At 47.9% G+C, this 18,837-nt stretch overlaps 1 protein-coding gene across 1 annotated transcript in view; it reads right to left on the minus strand.

Annotated features, from left to right (window-relative positions):
* Positions 1-285: 285 nt before the first annotated feature.
* LOC306925184 (uncharacterized protein) overlaps positions 286-18,837 on the minus strand; it is a gene marked incomplete at its 5' end in the record, with an annotated part of 48,121 nt that continues 29,569 nt past the window's right edge. The window contains 6 exons of the mRNA XM_079503874.1: positions 286-3,381; positions 3,645-3,771; positions 4,547-4,725; positions 12,782-12,865; positions 16,141-16,329; positions 18,042-18,279. Coding sequence (XP_079360000.1) covers positions 2,222-3,381; positions 3,645-3,771; positions 4,547-4,725; positions 12,782-12,865; positions 16,141-16,329; positions 18,042-18,279 — 1,977 coding nt within the window. The 3' untranslated portion in view covers positions 286-2,221. The remainder of the gene's footprint in view (positions 3,382-3,644; positions 3,772-4,546; positions 4,726-12,781; positions 12,866-16,140; positions 16,330-18,041; positions 18,280-18,837) is intronic.

Raw genomic sequence — 18,837 nt, forward strand, 5'->3', positions numbered from 1 at the left:
TATGTAAAGCGCCTTGGATAAAGGCGCTATATAAATGCACCATTTACCATCTTCAACCGCTTATCCGTAGTCGGGTCGCGGGGGCAACAGCTCCACCAGAGTGCTCCAGACTTCCCTCTCCAGAGCAACATAACTTCCGGGTATGATGATGATACCACGCCCATACCCTCTATAGCAGACATTGCCAAACATCCTGTATCCCTTCAGCTGTCCGGTAGGCTATACTCTCACACAGAACACAGAACATGACAATAACGACACAAGGATTCCATTTGAAACCTGCAACGTGTGCATAAACCTCGTTAGCAGGCACAGATTGCTGGTAATGAGTTTATTTCACTCTAATGGCGCAAAATAGATGGTTATTCTCAATATGGCACTAATAATATATATAATACTAGAGTAAGGACAAAACTAAAAACTAAATAAAAGTTTAATTTATTACAAAATCCATTCTTTTGACAAGTGTGTCTGTGATACGACAACAGGACCTGACATTTTGAAACGCAGAAAACTCTAACTTTAACACAGAGACAGCACACATTCAGCCTATGGGAACAGAAAACTCTTTAACAGACAGCACACATTCAGCCTATGGGAACAGAAAACTCTTTAACAGACAGCACACATTCAGCCTATGGGAACTGTAGGAAGGAACACATATATACCGATTCTGTACATTAAGAGAAAACAGATCCAAACAAGATGACGCTGAAAACAGAGAACAGTTTGGATGAACTCGTCTTGGTCACACGGAGAGGAGAGGATAGGAGAGGGGAGGGGAGGGGAGGAGAGGAGAGAAGAGGGCAGGAGAGGAGAGGGGAGGAGAGGGGAGGGGAGGGGAGGAGAGGTCAGCCAACTCACCACACTAGGACACATGCATATAACAGTAAAACACACCTTATTCCCCCCAAAAAACACCCTGTACAGTGTTTTCTGTCTGGTATGAAGAAAACACCCTGTACACAGACAGTGTCTGCTATGATTAATTAATGACTACCAAGAGAATTAAACTAATTGTGGGTTTTTTTCACTAAACAAGCCTCGCTCGTTTATCAAACCTAAGTTCTTGTACGCTACAGTAGATAAAAGGAATGCTTTACATACATCGAGGCTGTATTCGGATGGAAAGAAAGAACTTCTAAAAACAAACTAAAGCAAAAAAATAATCATTTTGTCGTCGTCGTCGCTGTGTGCGTGTCTCTGGTGTTTAACAGTGTCAGATCTTTCCCTGTGCAACGTGTTGCAGGTAGAGCGCCACCTGGAGGTCTAAGTCCACCCGTTTCGAATGCCATCAACCCATCAATCACCACCAGTAGGTCACTTCATCAAGGAAGACCATGCAACGGAGCCAGTAGACTCCACTGGAGCCAGTAGACTCCACTGGAGCCAGTAGACTCTACTGGCTCCAGTAGACTCTACTGGAGCCAGTAGAGTCTACTGGCTCCAGTGGAGTCTACTGGCTCCAGTAGACTCTACTGGAGCCAGTAGACTCGCCTGGAGTTTAGCAAACACGGAAGTGAAATTACTGCCGCCGAAGCGAGAACATATCGTGAAACTGACTTACTGTACATGGCTGGTTAAGACTGATTAGGGGACTTAACGTGGCTGGTTAAGACCCATATGAGGTTAGGGGACTTAACGTGGCTGGTTAAGACCCATATGAGGTTAGGGGAGTTAACGTGGCGGGTTAAGACCCATATGAGGTTAGGGGACTTAACGTGGCGGGTTAAGACCCATATGAGGTTAGGGGACTTAACGTGGCTGGTTAAGACCCATATGAGGTTAGGGGCGTTAACGTGGCGGGTTAAGACCCATATGAGGTTAGGGGAGTTAACGTGGCGGGTTAAGACCCATATGAGGTTAGGGGAGTTAACGTGGCGGGTTAAGACCCATATGAGGTGCCTGCTGGCCAGGCCTGCCATTCCACTGATACGTATAACCTACTGGTGATTATCAGCTGACTTTCATACGAATCCGTCAGCGTGGTGCAGGTAGAGCGCCACCTGGAGGTCAGATCTTCCCCTGGGCGTTGGTGCAGGTAGAGCGCCACCTAGAGGTGGGAGGTCAGATCTTTCCCTGGGCGTGGTGCAGGTAGAGCGCCACCTGGAGGTGGGAGGTCAGATCTTTCCCTGGGCGTTGGTGCAGGTAGAGCGCCACCTAGAGGTGGGAGGTCAGATCCTTCCCTGGGCGTTGGTGACGGTAGAGCGCCCCCTGGAGGTCAGATCTTCCCCTGGGCGTGGTGCAGGTAGTGGACCTGCAGGTCCAGTTCGCTGGGCAGCGATCCGCCGCAGATCATGCACTGGAGCAGCCGTTCGGGGGCGAAGGGCAGCCGGCCCCCTCCTCCTCCTCCCGCCAGCTGCAGGGTCTGGTGGTGGTGGTGGGGGGGGCCGGGGTGCATGTGGACCGCCTGCGGTGCGAAAAATATATTTGGGTGTGGGTGTCGCACGAGAGGGTGCGAGGAGGAGGAGGAAGAGGAGGAGGAGGAGCCAGGCAAAGCAGCGAGAGGAGGAGGAGGGGGCAGCGGAGCGAGCGAATGCGAGAAAAAGGGAGAAGGCTGATTGATGAGAATCGGAGCGCCCGTTACCATGGGTTGGTGCTGGCGCTGGTGATGCAGCTGCTCTGCCACGGTGAGGTTCTGAGGATGAGGGGGGGGCCGCGGCACGGCCTGGAAGCCCCACACCGCGGCTCCACCGGGGAAGCGCGGCGGCTGGAGGTCGTACTGGACGGAGAAGGGCACCTGTGGAACGGCGCTGATCCAGCCTGGTGGAGGAGGAGGAGGCAACGGCTGGAAGTCTGGAGCGCCGATCGCCAGCGCCGTCGGAACGGAGCGGAAGTCCCATGGCGGGTGGCTGGCGGCGACCAATACCGGAGGAGGAGGAGGAGGGGGAGGCGCAGCCGAACCGCTTTGATCTAGCTGCGTCGCCGGAGCGGACACGGACGAGGATGAGGTGGCGGCCGGGTCGGGTTTCTGCGGCTCGAACCCGTTCCACGGCTTGTCCGCCGTCGGTACCGTCTGAGGCTTACTTAGGTCCCCCAAAGAGCCGTCGACGCCGTCGTCCTTCTTAGGGCCAGCGGAGGAGGAGGAGGACTCGCTGAGGGGCTGCTTGGGCGCCGACGCGGCCGACGCGATCGACCAGTTGGGGAGGTGATGGTCTTGGCCGGGCGCGGCGCCAGGCACCATGTGGGCGGGTCTGAGGCTCCAGAGCGCCGCCCCCCCTCCTCCTGCTGCTCCTCCTCCTCCGTCCATGTAGGGCAGGGAGGCGGGGAAGTCGTGCGGCGGTGGCGGTGGTGGTGCGGAGGCGGGAGCGTCGCTCCGGAGCTTGGACCGCTCGGCGTCGCTCGCCGGAGGAGGAGGAGGGCTGCGTCTTTTCGGCGCACCTGGAGGGGGCGGGGACATGTTAGTGGCGGTTTGGGGGGGGGGGAAATAAAGTACTCTCGGTTACAGAGTGAAAGTCAAGGAATTCAAAATGTACTTAAGAGCGTCTGCTAAATGCCCACGTTGTAGGGGTGGAATAATATAGTAACTGCATCGAAAAGTGTGTGTGTGTGTGTGTGTGTGTGTGTGTGTGTGTGTGTGTGTGTGTGTGTGTGTGTGTGTGTGTGTGTGTGTGTGTGTGTGTGTGTGCGGTGTTGCTACACACCTGTAGCATTGTCTTTAGCGTGCGTCTCCTCCAGACTGTGGTCAGGATGAGTCATCCAGTCTGCTCTCCTCTGATGCTGCGCTGGCTCCAGAGGGCCACCGGAGGGCGCCGCTGCGTTGTTTTGACTCTGTCGAGAATGTTCTGTCGTCACTTCCTCACCTTTGACGGTGGATAGGGCCACTATAGTTCCACACTCACTCACTCCAGAGGGCCACTATAGTTCCACACTCACTCACTCCAGATGGCCACTATAGTTCCACACTCACTCACTCCAGAGGGCCACTATAGTTCCACACTCACTCACTCCAGAGGGCCACTATAGTTCCACACTCACTCACTCCAGAGGGCCACTATAGTTCCACACTCACTCCAGAGGGCCACTATAGTTCCACACTCACTCACTCCAGAGGGCCACTATAGTTCCACACTCACTCACTCCAGAGGGCCACTATAGTTCCACACTCACTCACTCCAGAGGGCCACTATAGTTCCACACTCACTCACTCCAGAGGGCCACTATAGTTCCACACTCACTCCAGAGGGCCACTATAGTTCCACACTCTCTCACTCCAGAGGGCCACTATAGTTCCACACTCACTCACTCCAGAGGGCCACTATAGTTCCACACTCACTCACTCCAGAGGGCCACTATAGTTCCACACTTACTACAGAGAGACCACTATAGTTCCACACTCACTCCAGAGGGCCACTACACTCACTCCAGAGGGCCACTATAGTTCCACACTCACTCACTCCTTTAGGTGATGGTGGGGGCCGCATGTGGCCCCCGGGCCGCCAGTTGCCCACACATGTTATAGAAGAACATTTCATATTTAGCGGTTTTCCTATACAGTTTTTTATACTGTGCTAAATCAAATCAAATCAAATCAAAATCAAATCACCTTCCACTGGACGGGCGCCGGGGGGAACATGGCTGGCTCCATGTGACCCAGGGAGAACACGGCCTGACCCGGGGGGAACATGGCTGGCTCCATCGGACCCGGGGAGAACATGGCCTGACCCGGGGCGAACATGGATGGATGCTGCTGCACTGGCCGCTGGCTCTGCCACTCGTGTCGGGCTGTCACGATTACAGATTTGAAGTTGACGGTTAGTTGTCACACAAACATCAACAATTTAACTTTTTTTTTTGCAAGCTCATGCCCATGGGACGTTATAGTTCGAGTTGAACATTTGATCATATGAATAAATAATACATTTACATACGTTTGCCTGGTAATCAAAAAAGTCACAGGGTAGAGCAGATAACGAACAAATAACGAAGAAATTACTGACATAAATTAGCGGAAATAGATGATCTACAAGCTTACAATGCATCACACGTTGTAAGCTTGTAGATCTGCTATGGACTCAGGGTATGAGCATGCATTAAGTGAGTCAATCAGATAGGACTTTTCTGATTGGGTGTATGGGGCTGTCAATCAGATAGGACTTTTCTGATTGGATGTATGGGGCTGTCAATCAGATAGGACTTTTCTGATTGGGTGTATGGGGCTGTCAATCAGATAGGACTTTTCTGATTGGGTGTATGGGGCTGTCAATCAGATAGGACTTTTCTGATTGGATGTATGGGCTGTCAATCAGATAGGACTATTCTGATTGGATGTATGGGCTGTCAATCAGATAGGACTTTTCTGATTGGATGTATGGGGCTGTCAATCAGATAGGACTTTTCTGTTTGGATGTATGGGCTGTCAATCAGATAGGACTTTTCTGATTGGATGTATGGGGCTGTCAATCAGATAGGACTTTTCTGTGTGGATGTATGGGCTGTCAAGGCCAGAAAGTAGTTTATTTTACCACTCAGTAGGCGTTCCCGCATAACTTCCTGGTATGATGATGATGTCACGCGCATACCCTCTATTTCAGCTCTTTTTTTTAACCGTTTCCGTCCCTAGGACCCCAATCGACGCGTCCGTAGGACGTGTGTAGACGCCCTTGCGCATCCTCAATGATACCGGGCAAGAGAGGAATATTCTGAATTTTTTCATTTTTTTTATTTGTCAGTTCGCCTTTCGGCTACCGTATGCTACACTCTGAGCTCATGTTAGCTTACCGTTGATTTAGCTGTTAGCGCGGCAGAAAGAATGACTCGTCTCTCCTAATCCAGGGCGCTCTCCGTGGTTTTGAACTGATCGATATACTAGCGCTTAATTTCTGAATATGAACGCTTTTTGGATCATATATCGTATAAATTAAAACAATGGCAATGTAAGCTAGCAATGTAAAGCAAACTTTTTTTAGCGGATTGTTTCCGGGTCGTGGGTTTCAGAGTAAAAGCGGCCATGTCTTTCCGGCACCCCAGAGCTCCTATTTTGAAGGAATCCCGGCACCGATTGTGTTGATGTTTGAAAATGTTTAAAACATAATCTGAAATAATTTGCAATTAGACGATTATTGTTCGGTTCTTTTGGGCCATCAGTACAATTCATGGGTATAAAATCAGTAAAAGTCATGGGTTAAAAAGTTATTATAAATAATGGGAACTGTGGGGTATTTCATACTATTACTATTGTCTATTTCATACTTTTCCTATTTTTATAATCTCATAGTTACATAATACGTTTCATTGTAGTGATGTTTCATGATTTGTGTAACTGTTGAAAGTGCTTTTGCGCATGCGCGACTGCGCAGGTAACTCATATGTGTCTGATTGTGGCGTTCATTCATTTATCTACAATCCATTGACAGGAGCACACTGCCCGTTGGTATGTAACCACCTGTAACAAGTGTTTGATATAAGCTACTGGTCATTGATGCATGTTAGTGTAACAGAAGCATTTGTGTAATTGATTGTGAACATTTACCACACTGTCCGCGTTGGTACAAAGATAAATGATTATTAAGCTACGCGTGGCGTGCAGTGAGAACGCTCCGGCTTTAATTATATGCTGCAGCCTGGCTAGCGTTTGGCTAGCAATATTAGCCATGGCCAACGCTGGCTGTTCTAAACAAGTTTACTCTGTCAACCAACGTAGCGGACGGTAGTGTGGTAAATGGTGGAAGAGTTGTGAGGTTTATACGTCCATGAAGAGTCACGTTGGTATTAACACACGGACTCTGTGCCATAGTAATATTGAAGCACCGCGCCGGCCGGCACGAGTGTTAGTGAGTGAGATGCTGCGTCTGTTCTGCGCAGGCAACCAAGTGTAAATGCATTCTGGGTAATGTAGTTAATGCTAGATTCCAGCCCGCTGTAGAACAGTTAGAGAAGCTGTTGCATTATGTTTGCTTTAATGAATATATATTCCATGTACATGATGTGTGTGTATATACATTTATATATATGTGTATGATTGAGTATATGTACTGCATAGTGTATATTCAGGGAGTACATATTTATGATGCAGTTTGTTATATCAGTAGTGAGAGGAGCTGTGAAACAATGTTTGCATTTATATTCAGCAGTTATATTCAGTGAGAGCGAGTGTATATATATTGTACTGTTAATTATTGCATTCTATATTCAAAAGAATATATTTGTGATTGTAATACAGTTGTATTTTCCTTGTTTTTCCAGGTTTATTACCTGTGTACTTTGGTCAGGCCCTACCTGTGGTCAATAAATGAGAAACACGAGTAATGACAATGTGTGCTGCCTGTCACTAGCCCCTTCGGAGGGCTTCAACCCTAAAACTCCGAACAGTAATAAACCAAGGCCCGGCTACTCGAAGGAAGAAGTGGACCGGATAACCTTTAATCAAGCTTCAGCCCATCCATACACCCTGCTAACCTGCTAGCTAAAGAGACAACTTTACCAAGATGGCAGAAGAGGAGAAAATGGAGAAGCTTAAGCAGAAGCGCTCAGCAGCCCAGACTGCATTCACCAAGAGAGCCAACTATCTCATCTCCAGAGCGAACGCACTGGGAGAAAGTGATCTAATAGGTGAGTGGAGGAACTTCAAAGTAGAACATACCAAAGTCACAGATGCTGGATTTGAATATGCCATGGCCCTACGAGAATCAAACAATGAAGAGGCCATGAAAAAGGCGGATCAAGTCGACGATAAAACAGCGGAATGTGACCGTAAGTTCGATGAAGTTGAACACCTCGTCCTGGATGGCTTCTGGACCAGGTTTGCTGAGGAGCACATCTCCACCCTCGCCAAAGAGGCTGACTCCGCCCTGGATCAGGCCGAAGCAGCCGACTACATGAAGCTGACTAGGATGGAGCGCGAATTGCAGAATAAAAACCTAGAGCGAGAGGTCTACGAGGTCAACAAACTGGTCGATGAGTGGACTGGCATGATCCCTCTAGCCAAGTTAACGGAGTCAAGAGACCGTAGCAGGAAGCTGAGGAAGCGACAAGAGAGACTGTGGGATAGGTGGGCGTGGCGACGCAATGCATGGTCTGACAACGAAGAGGAGCAGCAAGGACAGGCAGGGCCAGATGTTGCAGTGAAGGGAGAGCAAGCCACGACAGCTGGTTCTCACCCTGTCTCTAACCTGTTCAACCCCATAGATGGTCAAACCCCTGTAGGCGGAGTCCGGCATGACTTGCACAGCATGCCCCACAATCTCAGCTATGGCGTATTTCCACATGCTGCAAGTTCAAGGTGCTTCCGGCATGTACCCAGGGTCTTACAGCTTCAAGCCCCAGATTACTCTAGAACGAGCACGCCTGCCCACATTTTCCGGTAACATGAGAGATTACTACCGCTGGAAAGCTGAATGGAATGACCTTCAACAGCTGGGAAACCCTCATGGGTTGGAAAATGTGAGGAAGTTCTATCTTCTAGGCAGCCTAGACGACAAAGTCAAGAGAGACCTCGTGCTGTCCAGCTGTGGATCTGCTAACGACGTGTTCAGGCTCCTGGACAACAAGTACGGTAATAAGCCGAAGATAGTGCTGCTTATCTGTAAGGAAGTACATGGACTGTCTCCCGTCACGGGAAACCACCCGAGAAAGACAATCGAACTGATTCAGTCTGTAGAGAGAGCTCTTCATGATCTCCAAGTCCTGGGAGAAGAAGATGCTGTGAAGAATCGGGTGGTGACGCAGTCGATCGAGAGTAAGCTGCCCGACTCCATGAAAGAAAAGTGGATTGCTCATAAGAACGACCCTGCAAGTGGCTTTTCACCCAGAAACCACTTTGATTGTTTACTGCAGTACCTGAAAAAGCAGGAGGACATTCTCGAGGAGTTGGATCAACTGCAGACCAGTTCAATGGACTATCTTGAGAAGTCTCACGACAAGAATAAAGAAAGGCAGGCTTTCACTAAAGCCACGTCAAGAGGCAACCAAGAGGGTTCTCACCCAAGCTCATGCATCGCATGTGGGGACGAAAAGCACGCAGGTAGACTGTTTGCCTGCAAAGCCTTCAGAAAGCTCAACCTATCAAGCAAGAAAGCTCTGCTGGAGAAGGTAGGAGCATGCTTCAAGTGCTTACTCCTCCATGATGAAGACGGCAGGTGCACTCAGAAGTTTCTCTGCTCTAAAGGTGGCCTTACACTAGCCGATAATCGGGCATTTTTGACGCTCGGGATCGGCCCGATCAACATCAAGAATGTTTGATATTTGCTCGGCCCCGCTCCGATTATCCTGTAGTGTGTGGTGCTGTCAGATTTCAAATGCCCGATTATCGGCTAGTGTAAGGCCACCTTAAGGAAGACTGTCAAAATGGAGAGTCCTCAGACCACAACTATTTGCTCTGTCCGATGCCACAAACCAAGAATACGGACTATAAGAGTGGAGAACAAAGAGGTGAAGAGCAAAGCAATGGAAAAGTGGAAAAGAAGGGATTTGGACTGACATACAAACAAGAAGAGCTCCTTGCCAAACTCTCACCAGAGCTGAAAGCGGAGTTCAAGGAAGCGTTCTCAAACAAGATCTCAACTACAGTGTGCACTAGCACCGGCAGTAAGCCAAAAGAGTACCCTGTCATAATGATGCTTCTAGATGTGACAACGAACTCAGGCCAACTAGTCGGTACACTGATTGACCTTGCGTCAGATACCAATTACATCTCTAACAACGCCGCTGAACGTCTCAAGCTAAAGGGCGAGAGCATCAAGTTGATTGTCCAAGGAGTCGGAGGGATGGAGAAGACGGTTGCTACCAAAAGGTACACCCTACGGCTAAGAGTAAAAACTCCCGAGGGTATAGTGGTAGAGCACAAGCTCCTCTGTCACGGCTTGGAGAACATCGCAAAGGTGAACCAGGCAGTCACACCACAGCAACTGCTGAAATTCTTTCCAGACATCCCGACCAACGACTTGGTCCGCCCAGAGAAGATCGACCTGCTGATAAGTCACAGGGAAGGTCGCCTTGTCCCACAGCCAATTAAGGTAGAGGGAAACCTCGTCCTCTGGGACGGACCTCTCGGAAAGACTGTTGGTGGGACTCATCCTGACCTCTTCGAGGAGATAGACCTAGCAGTGCATAGGTCTGAAACTCACTTCGCAAGGTCACTAAGAACAACTTCGAAGGTGTACAGAGAAGTCCTCATGGACCCGACAGGACCTAGCGAAGCCATGGTCAAAGAGCACGAGGACGACCTCGAGACATTGGAAAAGTGCACCAAAGGAGTCGAAGAGAGCTTGAAGGCTGGAGAGAGCTTGAAGGCTGGAGGCTTCTCCCTTGAACCGCTCGTCTTGACTGACCAAAGTGGGAGGTCAGAAAAGCCGCTCGTCTTGACAGACCAAAGTGGGAGGTCAGGAAAGCCGCTCGTCTTAACAGACCAAAGTGGGAGGTCAGAAACTGCAAACGACTCCAGTAACAGTAAGACAACAGTGTTTGCGACCAAGACTCTGGTGTTGCCCAACCAGTTGCTCGACGAAGAAAGCAAAGCTGAATGGCCTGTGAAGAAGGCCTGCGAAATTGTGACCAAAGTCGCTGATGACGTAAAAGGGCTGAAGAGAAAAGAACTCTCAGCTGAAGTCACCAGGGCTCAGTCACAAAAGGTCTCAAGCTCCAGCATCACTGACATCTGTAAATGCTTCGTAAATTCTGAGCTGCAGTCACCGCCAAAAGACCAAAGTGCAACTCAAGTGGCAGCAAGACAGGAGAGGAAACTTGGGGGCGTGGATCTCTCGCGCCTAGTCAATCCCAAGCAGTCCAAATACCACGCCTCTGATCCAGCAAAGTGGGAGGCAAGAGGCTCTGAGCTGTCTGCAAAAAGGGGCTCAGTAGCCGTCCAATACCTTGAGTGGCAGTGGGACCTCCATCCTCGTGTCACACTCGTCAAAGGAATTCTCAAAAGCCTCAACGGAACGACGGCTGCCAACTTGACCAACGAGCAACCCATCGACACCAAGGTACAAGTGGCACCGAACAGTGAGGACTGTCAAGGTTGGAGATCTGGTCTGAGTCGCAGACCAGAACGTCGTGAGAGGACAGTTCCAGCTCGGCCGAATCGTCATCACGTATCCAGACAAGACGGGGGTGGTCCGGCATCCGCCTGGGCCTTCCGGCCCCTCTTGTATCCAGAGCCCGGGGGAAAGACTCTAAAGACTCTATCCTGCCTTCGACCATCGTCCTTCGCAGAGATGTGCGGAGATTGGTCGTTGGTTCCAGTGAAGACCTGCAGAAGGTATGAAAGTCCTCACCATGGGTACCCAAAGGACACTCTGAACTTTGTTTGTTTAGTTAGTGGGTAACCCTGTGAGGCGGCTGAGCTGTTGGGCAAACTTACACTCAGTAGGAGGCAAGGTGGTGGGGCCTACCTCCTTAGTGAGCCTTTGAGCTAATGATAACTTTGAAAGACACTTTCAGGTTTATTTCATTACATATATGCCTACAAAGATGGACTATAAGTTGATATTCTAACTGTGAGAGACTCATGTAACTGTGTTTAGTGGCCTCCTTGGATCTAGATCAGTCGGCCAAGTGGGAGGTGTTCGGTTCTTTTGGGCCATCAGTACAATTCATGGGTATAAAATCAGTAAAAGTCATGGGTTAAAAAGTTATTATAAATAATGGGAACTGTGGGGTATTTCATACTATTACTATTGTCTATTTCATACTTTTCCTATTTTTATAATCTCATAGTTACATAATACGTTTCATTGTAGTGATGTTTCATGATTTGTGTAACTGTTGAAAGTGCTTTTGCGCATGCGCGACTGCGCAGGTAACTCATATGTGTCTGATTGTGGCGTTCATTCATTTATCTACAATCCATTGACAGGAGCACACTGCCCGTTGGTATGTAACCACCTGTAACAAGTGTTTGATATAAGCTACTGGTCATTGATGCATGTTAGCAGTGTAAAAAAGCATTTGTGTAATTGATTGTGAACATTTACCACACTGTCCGCGTTGGTACAAAGATAAATGATTATTAAGCTACGCGTGGCGTGCAGTGAGAACGCTCCGGCTTTAATTATATGCTGCAGCCTGGCTAGCGTTTGGCTAGCAATATTAGCCATGGCCAACGCTGGCTGTTCTAAACAAGTTTACTCTGTCAACCAACGTAGCGGACGGTAGTGTGGTAAATGGTGGAAGAGTTGTGAGGTTTATACGTCCATGAAGAGTCACGTTGGTATTAACACACGGACTCTGTGCCATAGTAATATTGAAGCACCGCGCCGGCCGGCACGAGTGTTAGTGAGTGAGATGCTGCGTCTGTTCTGCGCAGGCAACCAAGTGTAAATGCATTCTGGGTAATGTAGTTAATGCTAGATTCCAGCCCGCTGTAGAACAGTTAGAGAAGCTGTTGCATTATGTTTGCTTTAATGAATATATATTCCATGTACATGATGTGTGTGTATATATATTTATATATATGTGTATGATTGAGTATATGTACTGCATAGTGTATATTCAGGGAGTACATATTTATGATGCAGTTTGTTATATCAGTAGTGAGAGGAGCTGTGAAACAATGTTTGCATTTATATTCAGCAGTTATATTCAGTGAGAGCGAGTGTATATATATTGTACTGTTAATTATTGCATTCTATATTCAAAAGAGTATATTTGTGATTGTAATACAGTTGTATTTTCCTTGTTTTTCCAGGTTTATTACCTGTGTACTTTGGTCAGGCCCTACCTGTGGTCAATAAATGAGAAACACGAGTAATGACAATGTGTGCTGCCTGTCACTAGCCCCTTCGGAGGGCTTCAACCCTAAAACTCCGAACAATTATTGTGTCAGAATTAGCGACAGGCCTACCGTCATGATCCCTCAGCGAAGGCAGCTGAAACGGAGGCGGCTGTGGGATGAGGACCTCTCCTCCCGCGGAGCCTTGGGGTCCCGCTGTTGGTGGGACTCATCCTGACCTCTTCGAGGAGATAGACCTAGCAGTGCATAGGTCTGAAACTCACTTCGCAAGGTCACTAAGAACAACTTCGAAGGTGTACAGAGAAGTCCTCATGGACCCGACAGGACCTAGCGAAGCCATGGTCAAAGAGCACGAGGACGACCTCGAGACATTGGAAAAGTGCACCAAAGGAGTCGAAGAGAGCTTGAAGGCTGGAGAGAGCTTGAAGGCTGGAGGCTTCTCCCTTGAACCGCTCGTCTTGACTGACCAAAGTGGGAGGTCAGAAAAGCCGCTCGTCTTGACAGACCAAAGTGGGAGGTCAGGAAAGCCGCTCGTCTTAATCGTTTACCCGCCAGGAACATAGGAATTTTAAAACGTAGAATCTTGTAGCCTGCCACAAACGGAAAAGCCGTTTTAACAGCGATGTATTCATTAATGCATGTTTTAATACGATCGTATCGAAATCTACCGTCAGTTAGCTTTGTTATGCTTCTGACACAATGGGCGCGGCCATTTTGAAAATGCGCGCGCATCCACTAACATTGTCGGCTCTGTTTTCAGACGGCTTTATCTCACAGAAGCGACATTGCAGAGGACGCTTTGTCCCAGACAAGCGTTTTCAACGGCCTGTAGCAGGCGCTGTGATACTCGCGGTCCACTTTTTCCACCACCGACCGAGAGAACGAGCACCAGCTTCGTCAACACACACGGAATGGTTTCATAGTAAAATGTGATTACGGATATTTGGCTCTTCAAAGTAAGTGTCACGCGTGATTAAACCATGGCAATACGCAATCGAGGGATTAATTAATGGCGGCAGGCTAAGAGTTAACAGACCAAAGTGGGAGGTCAGAAACTGCAAACGACTCCAGTAACAGTAAGACAACAGTGTTTGCGACCAAGACTCTGGTGTTGCCCAACCAGTTGCTCGACGAAGAAAGCAAAGCTGAATGGCCTGTGAAGAAGGCCTGCGAAATTGTGACCAAAGTCGCTGATGACGTAAAAGGGCTGAAGAGAAAAGAACTCTCAGCTGAAGTCACCAGGGCTCAGTCACAAAAGGTCTCAAGCTCCAGCATCACTGACATCTGTAAATGCTTCGTAAATTCTGAGCTGCAGTCACCGCCAAAAGACCAAAGTGCAACTCAAGTGGCAGCAAGACAGGAGAGGAAACTTGGGGGCGTGGATCTCTCGCGCCTAGTCAATCCCAAGCAGTCCAAATACCACGCCTCTGATCCAGCAAAGTGGGAGGCAAGAGGCTCTGAGCTGTCTGCAAAAAGGGGCTCAGTAGCCGTCCAATACCTTGAGTGGCAGTGGGACCTCCATCCTCGTGTCACACTCGTCAAAGGAATTCTCAAAAGCCTCAACGGAACGACGGCTGCCAACTTGACCAACGAGCAACCCATCGACACCAAGGTACAAGTGGCACCGAACAGTGAGGACTGTCAAGGTTGGAGATCTGGTCTGAGTCGCAGACCAGAACGTCGTGAGAGGACAGTTCCAGCTCGGCCGAATCGTCATCACGTATCCAGACAAGACGGGGGTGGTCCGGCATCCGCCTGGGCCTTCCGGCCCCTCTTGTATCCAGAGCCCGGGGGAAAGACTCTAAAGACTCTATCCTGCCTTCGACCATCGTCCTTCGCAGAGATGTGCGGAGATTGGTCGTTGGTTCCAGTGAAGACCTGCAGAAGGTATGAAAGTCCTCACCATGGGTACCCAAAGGACACTCTGAACTTTGTTTGTTTAGTTAGTGGGTAACCCTGTGAGGCGGCTGAGCTGTTGGGCAAACTTACACTCAGTAGGAGGCAAGGTGGTGGGGCCTACCTCCTTAGTGAGCCTTTGAGCTAATGATAACTTTGAAAGACACTTTCAGGTTTATTTCATTACATATATGCCTACAAAGATGGACTATAAGTTGATATTCTAACTGTGAGAGACTCATGTAACTGTGTTTAGTGGCCTCCTTGGATCTAGATCAGTCGGCCAAGTGGGAGGTGTTCGGTTCTTTTGGGCCATCAGTACAATTCATGGGTATAAAATCAGTAAAAGTCATGGGTTAAAAAGTTATTATAAATAATGGGAACTGTGGGGTATTTCATACTATTACTATTGTCTATTTCATACTTTTCCTATTTTTATAATCTCATAGTTACATAATACGTTTCATTGTAGTGATGTTTCATGATTTGTGTAACTGTTGAAAGTGCTTTTGCGCATGCGCGACTGCGCAGGTAACTCATATGTGTCTGATTGTGGCGTTCATTCATTTATCTACAATCCATTGACAGGAGCACACTGCCCGTTGGTATGTAACCACCTGTAACAAGTGTTGATATAAGCTACTGGTCATTGATGCATGTTAGCAGTGTAAAAAAGCATTTGTGTAATTGATTGTGAACATTTACCACACTGTCCGCGTTGGTACAAAGATAAATGATTATTAAGCTACGCGTGGCGTGCAGTGAGAACGCTCCGGCTTTAATTATATGCTGCAGCCTGGCTAGCGTTTGGCTAGCAATATTAGCCATGGCCAACGCTGGCTGTTCTAAACAAGTTTACTCTGTCAACCAACGTAGCGGACGGTAGTGTGGTAAATGGTGGAAGAGTTGTGAGGTTTATACGTCCATGAAGAGTCACGTTGGTATTAACACACGGACTCTGTGCCATAGTAATATTGAAGCACCGCGCCGGCCGGCACGAGTGTTAGTGAGTGAGATGCTGCGTCTGTTCTGCGCAGGCAACCAAGTGTAAATGCATTCTGGGTAATGTAGTTAATGCTAGATTCCAGCCCGCTGTAGAACAGTTAGAGAAGCTGTTGCATTATGTTTGCTTTAATGAATATATATTCCATGTACATGATGTGTGTGTATATATATTTATATATATGTGTATGATTGAGTATATGTACTGCATAGTGTATATTCAGGGAGTACATATTTATGATGCAGTTTGTTATATCAGTAGTGAGAGGAGCTGTGAAACAATGTTTGCATTTATATTCAGCAGTTATATTCAGTGAGAGCGAGTGTATATATATTGTACTGTTAATTATTGCATTCTATATTCAAAAGAGTATATTTGTGATTGTAATACAGTTGTATTTTCCTTGTTTTTCCAGGTTTATTACCTGTGTACTTTGGTCAGGCCCTACCTGTGGTCAATAAATGAGAAACACGAGTAATGACAATGTGTGCTGCCTGTCACTAGCCCCTTCGGAGGGCTTCAACCCTAAAACTCCGAACAATTATTGTGTCAGAATTAGCGACAGGCCTACCGTCATGATCCCTCAGCGAAGGCAGCTGAAACGGAGGCGGCTGTGGGATGAGGACCTCTCCTCCCGCGGAGCTTTGGGGTCCCGCTGACCTGGACCACTCAGACAGCGGCGGCCGGCCCGGCCCCCTCCTCCCCGGGCTGCCCCCCCCGCCCCTCATCCGCAGGCTGGACGAATAGGACCCGTACGGACCTACGATGGGACCATGTGAACATTACACATAAATGGTAAACGGCGCATTTGTAGAGCGTTGCAGTCCCGCCCCCTTTTCCAGACTCGGAAAAGAATTCCCCGTTCATTTTCCTCAGACTTTTCTTTAATTTTTTTGACTTTTCAAAAAGTATTTATTTAAAGACCTTTACGCTGCGGACAAAGCCAACTGGAGTTGTGACAAATCATGACAATAAACACAATGTTTTAGGCCGATCAAATAATTAGAAAGAAGAAGAAAGAGGCAGGTTACAACACTTTCTGTTTTGTTTTTCTTCTTACTAATTATTTGTTTGGCCCAAAACATTGTGTTTATTGTCATGATGTGTCACAACTCCAGTTGGCTTTGTCCGCGGCGTAAACGTCTTTAAATAAATACTTTTTGACATGTCTATGAGGAAAATGAATGAATGAATGGTCTGGAAAGGGGGCGGGACTGCGACGCTCTATAGAGCGATTTTATTCAAAGCGCTTAACATAGATCATTAGTTCTCACACTTTTTCATGTCAAGAACCCCCAAATTGACATTTATCAGCCTGTGGACTCCCATTTGTACTACGGCTCTAGCAGTGATTTTTCAACCGTTTTCATTTCAAGGTAAAATGGTAAATGGTGCATTTATATAGCGCCTTTATCCAAGGCGCTTTACATAGATTGTGCATTACATTCACCCATTCAAACACACATTCATACACCGATTGCGGCGGAAGCCATGCAAGGTACCAACCAGCACATCGGGAGCAATTTGGGGTTCAGTGTCTTGCCCAAGGACACTTCGACATGTAGACAGGAGGAGCCGGGAATCGAACCGCCGACCCATGGATCATTGGACGACCTGCTCTACCTCTTGAGCCACAGTCGCCCCAAGGAACCCCTCTTTGACATGCATTAAGCTACGGATGCCCATTTTAAAGGAATTTCTATCCCTGGGACCTCGAATTGTATTGTAAAATCAATGCTAATTTAACTCTGAGTGTACAAATGGAACCCTCTGTACACTCTCAGAGTTACAGTGAGTCCATTTGGTTCCTAACTAGCTCATTTTGCTGGGGATCCCCTAGAACTCCCTCAAGGACCCCACTCTGAGAACCACTGACACCCATTCACACAAACATTCACAAAGCTTTACATAGATTGTGCATTACATTCACCCATTCACACACATCCATACACTGATGGCAGAGGAAACCATGCAAGGCACCAACCTGCACATTGGGAGCAATTAGGGGTCTAGCGTCTTGCTCAAGGACACTTCGACACTAACTCTGGGGGAGCCCGGGTTCGAACAGGCAACGTTCCCATCTGGCTGGTCTACCGGCCACTCTATACCCCTGAGCCACGGCCGCCCCATGTCACCATTATCGTGGCAAAAAATATTTTTCGATATTGTCGCGATGATCGAAACGTGCTTTAAAAGTACAAAACTTTTGTTTAATCCCCAGCATCCCTGTTCTGAGAACGTTTTTTTTTATCATAAAAGTATAACATTCTGTATTAAAAAAAAAAAATCTTTTGAAATATTTATATATTTTTTTTAATCTAGGAAAATAAATGGGATTTTTACTCAAGTCATGACCCATAAAAATCGGTCTGTGACCCACAAATGTGTCCCGACCCAGTACTCGATTGGGAAACAAGTGCCCCCGAACCGAGTACTGTTTTCTGGGAACGGCGCTCCTTCATAACACCGTACCGTAGCCTTGGCGCTGCTTGCGAGTGTGGATCTTCTGGTGCACGAGCAGGCTGGTGAACCAGGAGAAGGACTTGTGGCACTCGTGGCAGCGGTGCGGCCGCTCGCCCGTGTGCGTGTTCATGTGGTCGCGCAGCAGGTAGGCCAGCGCAAAGCTCTTGTCGCACAGGTGACAGCGGTGGGGCTTCTCGCCCGTGTGCGACAGCATGTGCTGGCGCAGCTGCTCCTCGTCACTGTAGCCCTAAAAATAAATAAAACGTTTATTTCGTCTTATTTTTTTTGTATAGCAGTAGGGTGCACCGATATAGGAATTATTGGCTGATACCGACGTTTAACCCATTCTGGGCGGGAACCCCTTTTGGTGTTAGCATTATGTTATGCTTTAGCTATTGAAAAATAGCAGATCTACAAGCTCATAGCGCGCCACCGAGTGGCGCGCTACAAGCTTGTAGGTCTGCTATTTTTGAAAAATCGAAGAACGACTGACATAGAAAAATAGCTTTCAGAAAACTGTCAGGATGTAGAAGACATTTTTAGAATCTGATCTCAGGTCAAAATGGGTTAAAATAACAATCTTAGCCGACACGGATACCGTTTAGTTTAGTTATTGTTAGTTTTTATTTCCCCCTCTTCTGCCAGGGAAACAAATACATCTTCAATACAAGAAATACGTCTACAGCTTCCACGCCGTCGGCCCCTAGAAGCAGAAAGCTGCTTCACCGTGTGTTTTAAGTTGCCATTTGTTTAGGCACATCGAGCAGGCCAGCAGTGGAGGGGGCAGTTTGGAACATATCAAATG

Source organism: Electrona antarctica (assembly GCF_951216825.1).
Source record: "Electrona antarctica genome assembly, chromosome: 6".
NCBI lineage: Eukaryota > Metazoa > Chordata > Actinopteri > Myctophiformes > Myctophidae > Electrona > Electrona antarctica.